Source organism: Notamacropus eugenii, chromosome 6, assembly GCF_028372415.1.
Source record: "Notamacropus eugenii isolate mMacEug1 chromosome 6, mMacEug1.pri_v2, whole genome shotgun sequence".
Classification (NCBI taxonomy): domain Eukaryota; kingdom Metazoa; phylum Chordata; class Mammalia; order Diprotodontia; family Macropodidae; genus Notamacropus; species Notamacropus eugenii.
The window spans coordinates 356,744,005-356,763,387 of record NC_092877.1 but is presented as its reverse complement, the minus strand read 5'-3'; the positions used below and the strand labels follow the sequence as shown (position 1 = coordinate 356,763,387).

Genomic DNA, 19,383 nt, shown 5'->3' with positions numbered 1-19,383 from the left:
ATAACACCTGTTTCCCAAGACTACTGTGAGACTCACATGAGGTAACATGTTAAACCCTTTGTAAACTTTAAAGTTCTGTATAAATGTAGGCTATCACTGTGAAGACCATGAAGGGCAGAAGGGCAGAGCGAATAGTTCACAGGCCGCAGTGTCAGGATGCCCTGAGTTCAAGGGCTGCACAAAAATTGGCTTAATGATCTTGGGCTACCCACTTAATTTCTTAGTGCTTCAACAACTGGGAAACATAAGCTGCAGAACAAATGTCATCTGCACTTCTGAGAGGGAGTTTCCTTACTGGGAATTCCCTGAAATGGGATCGCAGGTCTGGCCTTCTCTCATCTCCAAAAAACAGATTACATGAAATATAGGTTAAGGCAATTTCCTACTACCAATTCATTCAGCTACACAGGACCATTACATTCACAACTCACTACTTTAATGGGTTAGTGCTTTTTAGATTATGGTCCACCTCCTTTTATAGAGAATAATGTCTAAGTCTCATGAAAAATCAGTTACACAACAGTGATAGAGTAGCAAAACAATGTTACATCCATCATAACATTTCCCAAACCTGAGAAAAGTCTACCGGTTAGGATAAAGTAGTCAGAATTCTGGTATAACTTTAAATACCAGGCAAGGTTATCCTAGTTATAGATAAAATACCTAGAAGGAAAAAAAGTAGCCACAAATCGTTTGATTTTTCAGGGTCAAAGTTTCCTCATCTAACATGAAATGAAGGGCTCTAGTTCAGTATTTCTAAGACTTTTTTTGTGTGTCGTGCAAAACCTCCACTCTCCTCCCCACACCCCAGTCCAGTATTCAGCCTGATAAAGCTTTTGGGACCATTTTCAAAATAATGCTTTTAAATGCACAAAATACCAAAGATGACAAAGTAAACCACTTATACTAAAATACAGCTATCAGCACTAAAAGAAAATTAATGGATCCCAGGTTAAGATGACTTTCAAGACCCCTTTTAGTTATAAATTGGTAATGCATATGAACCACAGGGATGGTCATACAAGCTAGTAAAGTCATAGCTAACGTCATGCCATTTTGTAGAGAAAATGTGCTCTTCAAATATACGCTACTCACAGCAGAAAAACAGCGTCCTGAGATACTACCACATGATGGCACACTCTTGCAATCATGAAGAAATATGGTTAATTTTTTATAAACTACCTTTTTATTGATGTTTTTCGTTTTTTTTACATCATCATAGTTCTCCTCACTATCCCTCTGAGAGCCATCCTATTTAATAATTATTTTTTAAATCACCGCCCCCCCAGTCAAAAAAAAAAAATTAGCATAGTCAGAATTCCCATGTCCATGAAGGGGCAGGGGCTGGTGGTATCCTCTCCTCTCTCTTCTTTTGAGTCCTGCGTGATCTTCCTAATTTGACTACACTCCATTTCAGTTTCTTTATGTAACTGTTCTTTCCATTCACATTGCTGTGTAAAGTGTTATCTTGGCTCTGCTGACTTCACTGAATTGTTTCTTGTAGATCTGACCATGCTTCTCTATATTCATCTTATTCAGTATTTCTTACAGTACAAAAATATTTCATTACATTCATATATCACAACTGTTTGGCCATTCTCCAATCCTGGGCATCCCTACCACTGATTTCTAAGATCCTCTATAAGATCTAAAAAACATATGACTTTATGACCCTTTAAGATTAATTGTATCTTTTAAGTATTAAAAATACCCCAGTATTTGAAAACATTATGTTTAATTGAAATGGATTTGTGGAAAGACAGTAAGGCAAGTCATTTGGTGATATCAAGAGCTCAATTTGATATAACACATAAAAATATTTATCTGAATGAATTTATAGTCATTGGTAAAAAATCCAAATGAAAACTTGATATAACTTTAATCAACACATTATTTTAAAAATCACACCAACCTGAAGAACAGTAAAATTATACCCAATGATAAGCGCACTTAACACAAATGAAGACAATATGAATAGCAGCCTTTTTTGCAGTGTCAAAAAAACTGGAAAGTGAGAGGTGTCTGTCTAACAAGTGAGGAATGGCTTTATATGTTGTGGGACATGAATACAAGACAGGGCTAGAATGCCACAATGAAAGAGCAAAGAGATGGTATCAAAAAAGACCTAGAAAGACTCAGACGAACTGATGCAGAGTGAAGTGTGCAAACCAGATAAAAAACCTATATGACATCGTCAATATTATCAAAATGAACAATTTTGAAGACTTATAGGTAATGAAAAATTAACTGAGCAGAACTAGAACAATTTATACAATGATAACAATGTATCAACAAAAGCTGAAAGCTGTAAGAATTATGATAAATATAACGACCATTTGTGGTTCCAGAGAAATGATGATGAAACATACTATCCACCCTCCTGACAAAAGGAGTTTTAGGGTAGAGAATAACACACACGCATTTTTGTGTAGAGACATTAGGGGAACTTGTCTTTGCTTAATTATCCATACTTGTTAGAAGAAATTTTCAGTTTCCTTTTTTGGCGGTGGTGGTGGTGGGGGCAAGAGAAAATAGATTTTTGTCCGTCCTCCCCACAAACCCCGAAAATGTCCTTAGGCTAATGAAACACCAATCTTCTATCCCACTTAAAAGACAGTTTTGGAGTTTAACAAACCATTGCTTTTAGTCAACACTGTCAAGGACCACCATCTTCTGTGATGCAAATCTACAAAGAAGTTATTCCTATTCAAATCATGATAATATCACTAATACACCCAATGTCTAAGGAGAGAAATATTTAAAAGAAACCAACACTGAAAGCACTAGGTGATGGACAATGAAAAGTTAATGAAGGAGAGAAAGGCTTTAAGATCCTATTCTCCTCCTCCTTTGGTTTCCCTCTCCTTCTAGAAAGGAGTCCAAAGCAAAGGCACCTGAGAAAGTTTTTCATTAAAAGGGAAAGTCAGCAATGATTATGCAATGGCTTTACTCATAAATAACTTATTTTAATCATTCTAATAAATTATGCGCATCTCACCTTGATGAAAGCTGCTCTCAGTGTCTGAGCTGCAGACAGATTTACTCGTTCTAGCTGTAATAAAAGTTTAAAGTCATTAGTAATGCCAATTTATTTAAGGGAGCATACGTGACCTATCAGAATCTTAACTCTACAGTAATCACTTTGCCGGAACCATAATTCAATTAGCAACAATTCTTGTCAATGTCCTTAAACTGTCAACAGGGCACTGACTCTGCAGCCTACCTACACAAAACTGTCATTAGAAAGCCACCAAGAATTACAGATGATAGACCTTTTTTCTTTATTAATTTTTAAAATAAAAGATAAATATTTAACTTGTAATTAAATACAGTCTTAGGTCTGTCTTTTAATTTAAAACCAACACACCTGGCTAGGTGCTCTCTACCTGTGTTAGAAAATTAGATTCTATTTGATATGTTTTAAGGAGACACGTCTTTTAGCAGAACTAATACTTTCCCTTGGTTCATGGGGAATTCCCTTCTGCCTGGGTTACAATTAAATAACTCCCTGGGTTTGAGGAGTATCTGATGACTACTGTTAGACTTCGGCTGACCAAATATTTGACGAAATGCTCATGGTCACAGACCTAAATTGGAAAAAAAAAAAAAAGACTCCTTCCTATTTCTGGCTTCTCCTCTCACCTCCTAACTACTCTGATGACACTGCTTTTTAGCTTTTTAATGGAGAGGGAAAGAAAAGTAAAATTCCAAACAATCCATTATCTTCGTTTACAAACAGCCCTGATGAAGATGTAGCCACCCAGCTTACCTGTGGACACATACTTCCTCACTTCTTTGTTCTCTATCTCTCAAAAGAACTTTTTATATTCTATTCTGAATTATACAACACTTAGTTCTCCTGTAACACTTGTTTTGCAATTTGTTCTATGACTAATTAGGGAACAGTTAAAGCACAGCACAACTGTCCCGTTTGCTTATACACGATTTCATTATCAAGAAAACAGCAGGAATGCAGAAGAAAACTGCAGCCCTTCACAGGAACTCAGACGCTGCATCCCTTCCAGCCTCCACTTCAGTAAGCAAACTGCTGTTCTTTTTTTAAGGCAAAGGGCCGGATTTTCAGTGTATCTTCAGGTGCAGCAGGAGCTGCGGGTGGAGGAGGATTGGTCTATATCATCTCCCCTCCAACCTTGGCCTCAGCGGAGGCCTACTCACCCTGTATGAGGCTTTGCCAGCCTGGTTCCATGGGAAACAGGGCTCAGAGAGCAGCCCCAGACCACAGACGCTGCTACTTATTATTACAGTATTTATGTATCTCTTATTAAACATTTAACATGTGCAAAACCGTGTTGTCATCTTGACTAGATTCCTATCTTTCTTTTAATGTGTCATTAAGTATTTAGGCATTATGTCCCTGACCTCATTTTCCCCCATAAGCCCTGTGGTTTTCCATTATGATTCTTAGAACTGCAGATTTTGGTATAGCACAGCTGAGTGTATTATGTAAGCAGTTTCCTATTCATCTTTGTATCCTTCAGAGCCTAGTATATGCTACGCACTGAATAAATACTTAGTGAACTGAACAGTGACATAAGATGTTGGTCATGAGTTTAAATCAATCTGATATTTCTAATATATTCTATCAAATATAAAAGTCATAATTCCAGGATAACTATGCTTATTCCAAAGCCTGAGAGACTCCATCTAAAGAAATCATTTAATGTACTCTTTTTATAAAAACAATTTCATGCGTATAAGCATTAATGGCCAACCTCAAAATAACCAACAACTTCATCTGGCTCATGTTTCCCATGCCCCTAAGGACAATGAAGAAGCTAGTTAAGTCAACAAAGCTAGGCTGCGTCAGTTTTTATTGGAACTATTAAGTATTGGAAAATATTGCTGCCTTCTAGGTCTCAGAGAGTAAAACATTTCAACAAAAGTCTGGAGTATATCTCATACTGTGCAACAAATATGCTTATTAATCCCTCAAGGCAAAGAAAACGTTTGACTCCAAACATAAGAAATGTGCATCAAAGTAAGCAAAATAAACTAGTAATCTCCCTGTAAATAATGTAGCATTTTTAACTTGGAATTTTGGTATCGATAGGTTCTCAAGACTAACAGATGCTGTGAACCACACAGGCTGGCCCAGGAAAGATGACAACAATCACTTTACTGTATCCATAATTCAATGGGAAGATGGCTTGTCTGTAGGAATGCATAAAAGTGAGAGGACAGGCTAAGATCAGGGAACGTAACAGTAGAATATGGTTAGAATACAAAATAAACAGATGGAAGTCTAAGGAAAAAAAAAAGGTCAGAAAGGAACCAGGGTAGGGAAGTTTCCAAGAAGCTGGGGGCAGAATAAGGATCAAAAGGGATAGTGATTACCAGTGTCAAACCCTTTAGAATGGGATAGGAGGATGAGACTGGAGGGAAAAGTAAAGAGGATCGAACTGGAGTCCTTCCTGTGAACCACCACCTCTCCACTGTGTCACATTCAGTCAAATGTTCTAATTTCTCCATACCATTCTGGCGTCATTAGTCAGTGTGTCAGCCACCCCTTGTGGCTTTTTGTTACCTACTGATCTGACAAGATGTCAGCTATACCTTTACCCAAAGTACTAGAACATTATAAACAGCACTAACTTGATATAGAACCATTAATGCCCACTCTTTGGGTTCAGTCATTCACTCTTACCAAATCTACCTATTTTTCCATTGTCTGGCACAGAGAGCAAAAGAGATTGTTAAGGGCTTGGTTAAAATCTAAATAAGCCATTTTTATAGTATTCTCCAATGATCTACTTCTCCAGTAATTCTGTCAGAAAAGGAAATGAGATTAACTTGACATGTCTTATTCTTCAAGAAATTATATTGGAATCAATCAATCAGAGTGGGGGAAGCACAAATGAGAATTTCACCAAAAAAGGGAAGGAAGACACTTTTCTCTTTTGTGTCTTTGCTTATAATTGATAGTGTGTCAGCAAATATTCATTTTAAGCTCCTACTATGTGCCAGGCACTGTATGAAGTGCTGTGAATAGGAAAAGAGGAAAAGGACAACCTCTGCCCTTGAAGAACTTACAAGCAAATGGGGGGAATCAACATATAAACAATATAGATCGATATCTATACAGCAAGTGACCCACTATGTATTTGTCTTAAATATCTTCCTTCAAGGTTCAAGGATCTCTTTTACTTTTGCTGTCATGAAAATTGCTGAGTTTAATTTCTATGATAGCTATGTATAAGGTCAGCATAAACTTATGCCAATTGAAATTAATGATCATTCCCTTAGTATGGAAAAGATAGCTTATTGATGTAGTAAACAGTGACAACTCCTTAAAAAATTAATCTACTATTAATCAAAGAACTATTATGCGTAAGTTCCTTGAGGCCAAGAACTGTTTCATTTTTGTCTTTGTAGCTCCAGTGCATACTGGAGTGAATGGTAAACAGCAGGTGTTTAATAAACGCTTGCTGACTGATTTGGGTAAGGGTGCTCTGGAAGAGACAAAGAAGATGCAGTCTCTATCAATAAGCTTAGAGATCTTTCTTGAAAGACAAGATATCCAGGAGGATGAATAGTTTCAAATGAATGGAGCGCATAAATGCTCTAAAAAGAAGGAAATATGACTATGGGGAGGTTCATAAGGCTATACAGATGTTTTAACTGGAAGAGACATTAGAGATCATTTGCCTATGTTTGAATCAGAGCTTCACCTTGAAGAAAGGCCTTATTTTAATTACTGAAATGGGGGTTAAGCCTCATCTCCACATAAAGAAACCCAGACCTAATCTCTCTCCTGAACTCCAATACTACACTACAATCACTGATATATTTCCCTACCCAGACAGCTCAACAATATGTCAAACTGAACACTGCCCAAATGAAACACATTTTCCTGACTTTCTTTGGACTTCAAAACTATGCTGAGCTAGTGCTCGCTCATCCATCCATCCCTCAGGGCCTGGGGCCTCTGTGCTCAGGGGTTGGCAGCTCACTCCTAATCCTGCCCCTTCTCCCACTGGTGAACAGTTCCTCCTGGAGGGCCTCAGGCTGTCTGCCTGACTTCCTCCTGTCTTCCCAATCATGCCCTCCTTCATTATCCCTCTACTGGCTTTTTAACTTCCTTCTGTGTGCAGTCTTCCTCCACTGGAATGTCTATTCTCTGAGAAAAGGAATTGTTTCTTTTTACTTCTATTTGTGTTCCCAACACAGTGCCTGGGGGCATAGTTAAGCATTTAATGAAATGCTTGTGCCCTTCTTTCCTTTGTTGTGTACCTGTCATCTTGCCCCTGACTAGGTCCTACATGGTTTTCATATGCTCACTACCTAGCAATAGTATCTGAATATGGCATACATTAAAAAAGTTTGCTGATTGAATGTCCTTCTCAGGATCTTTAATTTTATTCTACAAAGTCACTGGCCACTCTTCTGCCCACTTCTGAGGGCTTCCTGCAGTTTTTATCACTACTGGTTTGTCATTCCACTGTCTTATCTGCAAACCTGAAAAGTTCACAGAACCCAAGCTCTTTCAGATCCTTTGTAAAAATGTTAAATGAGTCCAACTACAGCACTAACCTCAGAGGCAAGCCCAGCTTACACTACTTTATCCATCCAGAGAAAAGCCTGTATCTCTCTGCATTTTTTCCTGGTCTCTAAGCCAGGTTGAGATCTAGGACCAAAATATCTCCTTCTCTCAACCTCCACCACGATTCTTGATGAATCTTGATGAAAGCTTTCAGGCAGCCTACACAAAACCTGTCCATAAGTTCTAGTACCTACAAAGCTAACTGATGGGTCTTACATGTAAACTTTCAACAAAAAATCACGTGCTCTTTCCTCTAGTAAATTACTTGTGTAGGTGTGACCTGGGCAAAACTGTGGGAATCAATGCTTAGGGTAGAATGAAGATTCAGATGGGATGGACTCAGGCCAGTCACAAAGATATCAGCAGATATAGGCAAGGAAAAGAAAGTGAATAGGTTTTACTCAAAGATTTATGTCCTTCCAAGCAGAAGTTAGTCAATTTAGAACACAGTTCACAGAGCCAGTGTAAACAGTTAACCAGGAATAAAAACTCGGAAAATGACTGCATAAAATATAAATCTTATTTGTACTTCAGAGAAGCTGTGAATTTCATTTTTCTCTTCAGATACTATGTGTATTGTGAGGCAAGCAGCATTAGCTAGGAGAATTTTTAAAATAGCCCCATCAAGACAGACCTTTCTGTAAAATACAAAGTTCAGCAAGTGCAACCAACTTTTATCAAAGTATTATTAAGTAGGAAAAAAACCAGGCAGAATTGAGTTATAAGAAATGAAACGACTAGTTATTCATTAAGCTATTTTTGGAGGAACCAAGGGTTGAAAATTTTCTTCCTGGAGGATTATCAGTCTAGGGCTGGAGGTAAGCTCATGGGCCATCTAGCCCAATCCCCTTTCGAGTGACTCACCTGTCCAAGGTCAGAAAGGAGATATCCATGAAGGCCAAGATTGGAACCCAGACTTCTGAGTCCAAAGCTAGCAATATAACAATACAATAGAACATAATGCCTCTTTTTCTATGAAAAAATAAGACATTCCACGTATTTCTAAAAGGAACGCTGTCAGTTTTCTATTAAGGAAATACCATTGGTAGGAAGCAGGTCATCACCCTTAATAAAGGACATCAATTCTAGCCACTTCAAACCTATACTTAATCTAAAAAAACCTCATTAATATACCATTTCAAAATCATATCTACCTTGAAAATGGTTCCTCCAAAGGGCATAGAAATGAAGGTACAGTTTATCTTTTTTGGGGAGGAAAATATCTCTGATCCATATTTCTCCCTTCTTTTGTGATAAGAAATTAGGATGAAAGGAATTCGCTATTCTCCACGTAATAAACAAGAGGATTCTGATTTAAGATCAAATCACAAAGTATCTAAGAACCCCTTTAATCCATAATGTAACCCTGAGCTCCAATTCATAAAATATGTATGGGTAATTTACTTAGAACTCTGTACTTTACAATAGCTAATTAGCCAAGCTTACTCTTAATGAATCTGGTGAAATCTGGTGCATGTTGGATTTCCATAACCACATAAATACTTTTGACTTGTGATTCTGGAGTAAATGGCTCTCAAATTCTTCCTTAGTGTGTCCCATTAGCCAGGAATTTCTTAAAAGGCAGTAAGAGTAGAGACTACCATACTTACTCAGGACCTCACCCTAATGTGAAAGTGAATACCTATTTCCGGGGAATTTTAATTCTTTCAACACAATCCAGAGACCATTCAATGAATGATTCAGATTCAAAATGAGTTTATCCCTTACATAATTGATAATCTATCATGTGATCAAATCTACAATTATTTTTACACTTTGGTCTATGAACAATGAACTGAATGCTAATTTTCCATATCAATACATTTATATAAAATGCATATTTAGACTTTAGTTAAATATTAACAACTGATAAAAATAGCCCATTAAAAGGTGTTTTGTTCACAAGGTGGGGTGCGTGAGAACAAGATTTTTTCTAGCCAACTGTCATTTCTGATGTGAAGGTGCAATAATAATTTATTTCACTTCTAAAGCTAGACTCAGATTTTATCTCTATTTAAAAAAATGACCTCATGCTTACTGACAGTCTTCAAACATTTCTTAATTCTGTGCAGGTGGAAATTATGTTTGTCGTACATTTAAAAGGAAAATATTGGAAGTTTTGTCAGGAAACTATCCCTATTGCTGCAGACAAGTACTCTGTTATGCCGATTTGTTTTTTATATCTTTCAGATTAATACACACTCAGCTAAAATACTCCAAGATCAAATTGTAAAACAACATTCACCATTTGCTAATTACCATTCTGTTTTAGGGCTCATAGAACATACATTTCTAATTCTAAATGAGAAAGATTTCCCTAACTTCCAATGAAATGTTTAAATCTCAGTTTAGCCATTTAGGGCCTGGATGACCTTGGACAAGTCACTTAAAAGCCCTGACCCTCAGTTCTTCATCTGTAAAATGAGGAGACTGCAGGGGATGGACTCTTAGGTCTCTTCCAGGTCACAATCTTGGAATCTGTGTTACAGCAGCATTTTTTCTTCTTTTGTATTCCCGTTGTTTAAGAGGAGATAAAGGTCCCTGCTCTGTCTCTAGCAGTCCCTGTCCACGGGCCCTGGCACCAATGGTTGGTTTCCTTTTGTGATCTTAGTAAGCAAACTGCTTCACTTTCCTCAAACTCAGTGTCCTCATTTGTAAAACAGGGATAAAGATCCCTTTAAAACCTACTTCATAGAGTCATTACAAGGAAAATGCTTTACACATCTTAAACTGATAGACAAGGGAGAGTTGGTAACTTCTAATTCTGTACTTGAAATATTTGAACTGTATCAAATGTAGGTATTTTGATGTGATCTGGTCCAGAGAGAAGACATTCTAAAATGTAAAAACCCTGCATCTGCACTGCTTGGTTGCATTTTTTCCCCCTTCCTAGGCTGGTCTGTCACTGGCTATCACTAGATAAAAGGCTAACTTGGGCTGGATTACGATCATACCTTAAAACATTTACTAGCTTACCTCATTAAACACAGGGTACATGACTGCATATAGTGGCATAGAAACCATAGAAGTGGTCTCAGCTTCATTCTTCATCTCTTCCATTGTCATCCTCATTCAAAGACCAACTACAGTAGAAAAACAGTGCTAAAAAGTAGAGGACTCTTCATTCACTGCAGTATTTTTTCCTTTTCTTTTGTGTCAAGAATGGACGAATAAAATATGCTGACCTGGTTGGAAGAGAAAAAAAAAAAAGATTTTTTATATATATATATGTATATATGGTCAATTGTGATAAAGCACATCAAAACTTTTTACCTTTCAAATGAAAGGATTTACACGTGTCTTTTCCAGACTAAGGTAATGTAATCCAAACGAGGTATGTCCCTTTCTGCCAATAGGCAATCCTCTTTCCCAACAAGACTGGGTTAGCACTTTATTCCTCAGTCTTTAGCTAGAAAGGGAAGAGACCAGGTTGTTGTTTGTCCTTCATTCTCAAAGAGGACCCTGACATCAGCAAGGTGGTGCCACGACATACAAGTGAGTTGGATTTGAGTGAGGCACCGACTGTGCAAGGTCACCAGCCTCACTTTCTCCTCCTGAGTCATCTGGGTCCAGCGGCAAGGTACAATACAACCAGAGATAAGCTCCTGCCCCCCCCCACGGAAGGGAAACTAGGAGACAAAGATAGAAAGGATCCATGATCAAACAGTAAGAAACTTTGGTTGGGGGGTGACAGAGGGAAAACTGGAGTGAGGAAATTCTGCAGCCTTCTTAGAAAAGTGCTCACTTTTGAATCAAAGATAAACTTTAAGTAAAAATACAGGACTGCTTTCAAAGATGCACCTACATGAAGGAAATGAAAAGTTACTGTTTGAAGTGAAATTGTAAGGAAGCACTGCCAGCAACCTTTAGCACTCTTGAAACTACCCACAAGTCACACAAAGATTATTTAGAATCCACTGTGGAAAAGAATGGTAGTGAGAAGAGGGAGATACGAAGATAATGAGGTTGTCATTTTTTATGATCCAGGGACCTAAGGTCTGGCACAAAAGACAAGCTGTACAGAGATCTATAACATAAGCTAAAATGTCTACGTGTACATTCTTTTGGTGATGTTTTCTTCCCACATCCTGTGAAGGCGACCATGTGACCCTTGAGAAACAAGCCTAGGTCCTTGACCTTTTTGTTAGTCCTATACCATTCCAGTTGAAGGAAATGGAGTGTCCCAACTTGGACGAAAGAGTGAGCCAAGGAATCCAGAAGTCAAATCCAGACCACGTTTTACAGATAGCACAGCATCAATCATCAATTCTCCAGGAGCAAGGACTAACCTTTCCAGGTGACCTTTTGGACTCTAGCCCAGTGAAATGAATCACCCAGCAATCCTGATGCACTTGGGCATGAACACTTGGTGGGACCAATGTTATGTAGGAACTGAGCTAATCTCCTGAGATCAAAGTGATACAGGAGTGACTAGGCTCCAGAGGTACCACAACAAAGGCTGGTAGGTTGGTTCTCACTGTGTTAAAGATGTTCTAAGTACTATAAGGGAGCCGCTGCAATTTCATGATGTGTTGTGGTGGAGCTGTCTCCAAGAATTCAAAGTCAGACTATCTCTAATCCAAGTAGAGGCATTTACTGACTGATGCCTCTCATTAAGTGGGGTAAGTTCTAAGAGGAACCAGCAACTTCAGAGAAAGCAAAAGGGGTTTTTATAGGGTAAAAATGCAATTACGTAACAGAAATTATGAATATTAAAAAGGCAGGAAGAGTTTGTTAAGGGTTTAGGTAATGGGAGGTGCCCTAGCTACAGTGGAACTGCACACATGATTACCCACAATGCATACAGAAAAAAACCCATGGGGAAGTATGTATGATAATCATACTATAAGTCTTCCTACGTCACAAATTCAACTAAGCAACAGTTTTTGCTATTACTGTACAGGTGCTGATTCAGGAAAGCCCCTTCTATTGTTTTGGGGTCCACATCCTGATGCTACTGCTTTCCGATTGGCTGAGTACTGTGGTCCAATCTGAGACTAGATGAATGTGGTTGTGATTGAGGGCACAGACACACTTAGCGTTTCTGTAGGAAACATGAGGAATGGGTCTGAGGGCAGTGACTGGGATCCCATCACATGGACATGCTTGCTGTTTCTGTGAGAAATATAAGTTCATGGATATAACTGCTCTAATGAGCAGTGAGGCGAATATGGAAAAGTTAGGATCCTGAGGCAAGCGGGGGAGGGGGTGAGTGTCCAGGTATGGGCAGTGGGCCTGATGTTCAGTGGGGCCTATACTAGGGCTGGGGGCAGCTTTATTAGGATTCCATCAGTTCAAAGGAGAGAAAGATCACTTTTTGGCTGGACTGATCAGGAGTTGGTAAAGAGGGAGCATCTGAATGTAGGATGGCGAGGAATTTGGCAGGCCAAGATTCAACAGAAGTCGGGAGGTGGCAGTAAGGAAGCATTCTAGCAGAGACTAGAGCAATGGCTGACGTGGGAAATTACATAGGACACAGTGGCAAGATACGGATAGAAAGGTTGGGTCTAGGGGGTCTTGGACACCAAGTAGAGTCTGAATTTTGTTCCGTAAGGGGAATTATTTTTGGTTTTTTAATATGACATGGTAATCAGAATGGTGATTTAGCTCATTAATCCAACCAGTAAGAAAAGATTAAGGAAACTAGTTAGGAAGCTGTGGCAATTATCTAGACTAGGTACCATGGGCCTGAAGTAGGTAAAGTTATTGACAGAAGAAATCTTAAAGGATCAATGTGCAAGATAGGGTGGAAGCATAAATAACAGAACTTGGCAGCTATCTGTATATGGGGAAGGGGAAGCAGGACACGCTCTGTGAAGCGTGTTCCTTCATTACTTCTAAAGGACAACCAGATCTGCAGGGACAGGTGGCCACCAGCTCCTTGCTACTACCTGTGACAGCCATATTATTCTTGGCTAAAAACTTTGACTCTTTAATCCAAGTAAGTACAAGTGTTAACAAACACAAAACTTTACCAAGCAGCTGAGCAAAGGGGTAATCAACAAGCAAAGGTACCACAAACCTAGAGGAGAAAGAAGTGACCAGTTCATTTTTATTGCTATTGAGTTTAAGGTGTTAACCGGATACACAGGAGGAGATGTCTCGAAAGAAAATGAAAAGCTGGGACTGAAAACAGAACCTACAAGTCATTCCCACATAGATCACAGTCAAATGCACCGGAGGTACTGAGATCACCCAGAGAAGTAGTAAAAACAGGTGATGATGATGGTGACGAACCTTAGGAACCAACAAAAGAAGAAAAGAGAGGAGGGGAATCAGAGATGATGGAGAATGTGGCATTTCAAGAAGCAAAGACTGGTTCGTTAATGCTACAGACAAGTCAGGGAGAACCTGGGACTGAGAAAAGCTAATGGGTTTTGACCATTATTAGGCCATTTTATTGGGAATAATTTCAGTTAATTGGCAAAAAAAGAAACCTACACAGAATGAAGAAGCAAATCAGTAGACAGGCTGCCCTCTCTGTTTCTCTCTTCCCTTCCCGCTCCCCCACTTTCTGGAAGTTTGGCAAATTAAAGACAAAGACTGAGAAAGCATGTATTAAGTGCTTACTATAGTGCCAGGCACTATGCTAAGAAATCATTGGAGATGATCTAAGAATAGAAGGATTCTGAAAGAAGGCCGCAGGTCCCTTCTAACTTTGCCTAGTATTTCTCTTCTAATTAATACCTGCTAATCCTAACCACCAGCCTTCTAGATAAAAATTTACAACTACGTACTTCTCATTCTGTTTTATTGATTTTGTTTTAAATACCAGCATTGAAATGGCAAGAAACTGTATCTTTTGAGTAAGTGTTCTAGGTGTTTTATGATCAAATACACTTTACGATGACTAAAAGGTGACCCCACAAAATAGTCTTCGTTTCTTCCTTGTAAATGTGCACTATCTCGGTTACTTATGGCTTAGTGTGCTGGCCTAGGAACCTAACTATCACTTATAACATCACTTCTCTGAGAAAATGTGATTTGAGTTCCAAACCACTGAACAAAACTTGACAGAACTCACATATCCAATACATATATTCCCCAAATCAATAAACGAACTTTTTCGCTACAACGTTATCATACACTTGAAACTATGTGAACTAGAACTTCAAAACTAGATATGAAATTTCACCTAGATTACCTAAAATAGATTTTCAAGATAACCTCTTGTGATTATTAAGTAGCAGGGCTTTTGGAAAGCTTATTTTATTTCTACTTCTAAGTTAAAAAATGCTTCCATGAGACACTCAGTTTGTTTCCCTGATACTATTATCTTCTTAAATGATGTCTCTCCCCAGGAGTAGGGTCCTGGCCCACTCAGGTTCTCAGTACAGAAAAGTAAAAATGGCTAACTCCTTTGCTGTCATCACTGGTGACCTTTTGTTATTGGGCAAAGTAACAAATCATTACTTCTTATACAAAGTACACCGGTGATAATCCATGGAGACAGAAAAAGATTAGCAACTTCACTTTTTACATTGCTTTAAGTAAGTCACTTGAGCAAAACTGTTTATTGGCACAAAGGGCGTGTCAGTGACCAGCTCAGTGGGCAGTCAAGAATCCCTGAGGTCCTCCACCCTTCCCCACCCAATGCTGCTGCCCTCTGCATAAGGGCAGGCCCAGCACTCAGAATCAGCATTTCCGGCCAACAGCCTTACTCACCTCCATGTGGAATATGAGATAACTTTACAACAGAGAAGGGGCCTTTCAGGACAGAAAGACTGCCCAGAGCTCCCTTACAGAAGTCAGCGGAGGTGCTCAAGTTCATGAGGCATTTAAACCCTAACCAGAGGACCGTCCTGCTTGTTTTAGAGATCAAATCCTCCTCCTCTTCATGGACAGGCTCTCTATACCTGCTTTCAGACCTCCTCAAAGCGAAAGAAGTCTGTTTCTACTTTGCACAGTGGTATTAAAACCATGACTGGTCGTTTCCTCAGTACGTAGCCAAGGTCAGAACCAGGTAACGTTCTATTTTTATTACTACAACAGCAATCATTTGGACTATTCTTTACAATGAGTAAACTTAAAAAAAATAATCTACTGTCTTCTTTCCCCAAATCCTTTAGCAGACAAGACATTTCTATTTCTACTGTTTCCCTTTTCTAGTTCCTCTAACCTCTTAGTCACTGCTCTCCTCCTTGGAGCCCCAAGATCTAAGTCTCACCTGAAAACAAAGCTGCAAATAGTTTTAATCAGGCCCAGGCCTTAGTCACTTTTATTGCCTGCAGAGTGTAGGACCTGCAAGCAGAAAGACGTGGGTTCAAATTCGGTCTCAGACACATCCTAGGGAACAGACATGTGACTCCAGGAGAGGCCCCTCTCAGTCTCAATTACCTCATCATCTGTAAAATGGTGATGTCTGGGGCCCCTAAAGGATGTTGGGACGATCAAATGACATCATATATGTAAATCATTTTGGAAATCTCAAGAGCTATGTAAATGTGAGCTATTAGGTATCTGGTTAACAAAAAAGGCAAAAAATTTAAATCTAGTTGAATTCTGCTTTTGTGTAGAAGGACTGCAAAAAGTTGGGTACAAAGTGAAAAAGGTACATGGGCACAAGTGCAGAATTCTGAATCTACATGGCAAACATTTAATCTTGTCTTCATTTCCTCATGTATAAAGGAGAAGCATTGACAAGTCTCTCAAATCCCATGAAAGAGTGAGCCACTGTTTTCTCTAAAGCTCTGTGACCTTGGGCATTGTCTCTGGACTTCAGTTCTCTCCTATTCAATGACAGAGGGCGGACTAGGTAGCTGAGAAGGTACCTTCTGGTTTCTGTCTGCAGTCCTATGATCTGTTACAGACACAGAAAGATATTTCCAAGTCCATGAAAATATTTTCTTCCTCAAGCATTAAAAGCCATCCAAGAATTTTAATAAGCAGGTCTTTCCAAATTTGTGAATTAGGTTGCTTTTCACACTCTACCCTTGAGCTAGCTTTGTGAACCATTTCAGTCCAACTCCTAGTGAAGTTCCATTTATTGCTGTCCTTCTCATACTATCCCACAAACACAGTTTTCTCTAAGATACACTTTTCTTGCTAACTGCCTAATGAAACACAAGATGGGGTCACAATCTCTTCCTGCCCACCCTGGGCCACATGCTCTCTTAGCCTGGAGCTAGAGCTAGGTGATATTCTCAAGCCTACTTACTGGGCTGCAAAGAACTGAGCAGGCTAGCTTCCAACGTCGTCACTAAGGAACTTTCTGTGGCTTTTTCAAAATGTAGCTGCAGCTATTTATAGGATGCTGGAATTGGAAAGAAACCATCTAGTCCAAGTACCTCCTTTACCAAATGGGCAAGTGAGTCACCAGAAGCTATCTGCTCAAAGTCACAGTTCAATATCACCTGGAAGAGGATTAGAACCCAGATCCTTTCATTCCAAATTTAGCATACTGACATCATATCGTGCAGGGTCAGCCTGCCACAGTGAAAAGAGGACAGAGAGAAAAGGAAGCAAGGGAAAGGAAAAGGGCCTGTAGGAGAAAGGACAGAGACATAAAGGGCCTCTTCAAAGAACAGAAGCATTATCTCTCCCTCAAGGGAAGAAATTGATGAGGGAGACTCAAGAGTGTTAAAAGGAAGGGCCTCCAAAGACCAACTCATCTAAGGGAGAGATACCTGTAGGTGTCAGATGAATACTAGCAGGTCGCACAGACTGAGACAAGGGCTGGATCACAAACCACCAAACTCAGGGTAGTTCTAGCTCTGCCACTCTCCAGCAAGGTGGCCAATATTTGTCAAGGGGACTGTCATACTTCTAAGCAACTGACGCGCATTGCTGGAGTTGTTTGTGACTCCTCCTTCTCACTCACATCCCACAGCCAATCACTGATCAAATATTGCCAATTTTTTTCTCTACAAAACCTCACTTCTATCCCTTTTCTCCACTCACTCACTGTCCTACCCTGATTCAAGGCCTCATCACCTCTTGCCTAGTCTACTGCAAACATCTCTTAAACAGTCTTCCTGACTCAAACTTACCCCTCTCATCACACAGCTGTCAAAGCTACACTGTATTCCTCAGGTACAGGGCTAATCATGTCACTCCTGTGATTCCATAGACTCCTACTCTCTAGGCAGCTAAAAGGCACAGTGGGCCATCTGCAGGGCCTGAAGTAATTTGGCCTTAGATATATACCATGTGACCCTGGGCAAGTCATTTCCTCACCTGTAAAATGGGGTTAATAACAGAATCAATCTCTCAGGGTTATCGTGGAGATTAAATGGAAAAAAAATTTGTCAAGTGTTTGGCATAGAGTAGACACTATATACATGCTTGTTCCCGTATTCACACTCAGCATTCTCCGATGTCCCATCTTTATGCCTCCAGTGGTCTGCAGCGCCCCATTCTGGGCCATGCCGTCCCTCCTCATCTCTCCCTCTTGGAATTCCCAGTTCCTTCCAAGTTCATCCCAGCTGAACCTGGGATGTTCAGACCTGTTCAGACCTTAGCAGCTGTCAGGGCCTCCTCCTCCTTAATGGGACCATGCATAATGCTCTGTATTTACTGATGATCATCAATATAGAACTAGAAGGGACCACTGATATCATCTCATCGAATCCCCTAATTTTATTCACGAGGATCTGAGGCCAAGAGAAAAGCAGCTCACTCAGCATCACACAACCAGCAAGGTGGGAACAGGACCTTCACGTCCAATGCTCTACTCTCAAGACTATGCTGCTTCTGCCACGAACCTTGCAGCATGACTTCATCCTTGTGTTCCAGCCACCTTCTCCTGTAAGATGCCTTCCCATACTAGGAGATCCCACTGCTCCTGAGGCCCCTGCCTCTAATGGGCTGTTTCCTCACTGAAACTTCATTGTAAAGAAGGGCCTTTGGGCCAGCCAGGTTCACCCCTTCACCCCTCATGGCCCTACTTCTGACTTTCTGGACTTTTTCTCCTGATTGGGCACCTACCACAGACCTGCCACTCCTCCCCTTCCCCACTATAGGTGAAGTCTCCCTTGATTTTACTTGCCTCCCTACCACAGGGCTGGGCACAACACTAAGTGCTTAATCAGTGCTGCTGTATGAGTAAACTCCTTAAGGTCAAGAGCTTCAATTCCGTCTTTGTATCCCCCAGAGCCTCATCTGGTACATGACTCCCCAGGTCTCAGTTTCCTCACCTGGAGCTGTGGGCTAGTAGCAAGAACAGCAGATTTAGAACCTGAGTTCAAATCCTAGCTCTGCCTCCTCTAGCTTCGTGAAATAATGCCCTTTACACTTTGGGGAGGACCTTGATTTCTTCGTTTGTAAAACACAGAGATAAGACCTGTACAGGTACGTACGTAGCTTCTTCTAGTGTTAACATGATGTGAGTTCCAGGCCTGTGTTGTTATACCAGTTTTTTGTTAAAGGCTGATAGACAAGTAGCCGACATTTATGTACCAATTTATGGACATTATTTCATCTAACCCTTACAATAATACTTCCTGATGGGAGTAGTACCAGTGGTTACTATTTCCAAGGCTCATGAGGTTGCAAATAATTTGCTCCTGGTCACACAAGTAACTAATAATAAAGGTGGGATGTGACCTCAAGGGTTCTTGACACCAAATCCAAGACTGTTTTCACCATGTTGCAACCTAACTACAGCTAAAGGCAACACGGGTAGTGAAAAGAATATGGAATTAAATTTGAGTTTAAATCTCAGTCCTGATAGCACCTAAGTGCTCCTAGACAGAGTAAATGGATTTTTCAGGACCTTAGTTTCCTCTTTTAGAAAATGAAAAAGGTAACTTTTAAGGTCTCTTCCAGTTCTAATTCTTACAAACATTAATTTTTGCCAATAAAAGTTGGGTAAGTGGGCTAGC

General features: G+C 39.8%; 1 protein-coding gene across 3 annotated transcripts in view; it reads right to left on the bottom strand.

The window, feature by feature from the left end:
- Positions 1-19,383, bottom strand: part of PDCD10 (programmed cell death 10) — a 47,044-nt gene that overhangs the window by 16,693 nt on the left and 10,968 nt on the right. For all 3 annotated transcript variants that reach the window (XM_072618552.1, XM_072618555.1, XM_072618554.1), the window contains exons 2-3: positions 10,538-10,746; positions 2,999-3,052 (exon numbers count right to left, since the gene is read on the bottom strand). In XM_072618552.1, coding sequence (XP_072474653.1) covers positions 2,999-3,052; positions 10,538-10,633 — 150 coding nt within the window. In that variant the 5' untranslated portion in view covers positions 10,634-10,746. The remainder of the gene's footprint in view (positions 1-2,998; positions 3,053-10,537; positions 10,747-19,383) is intronic.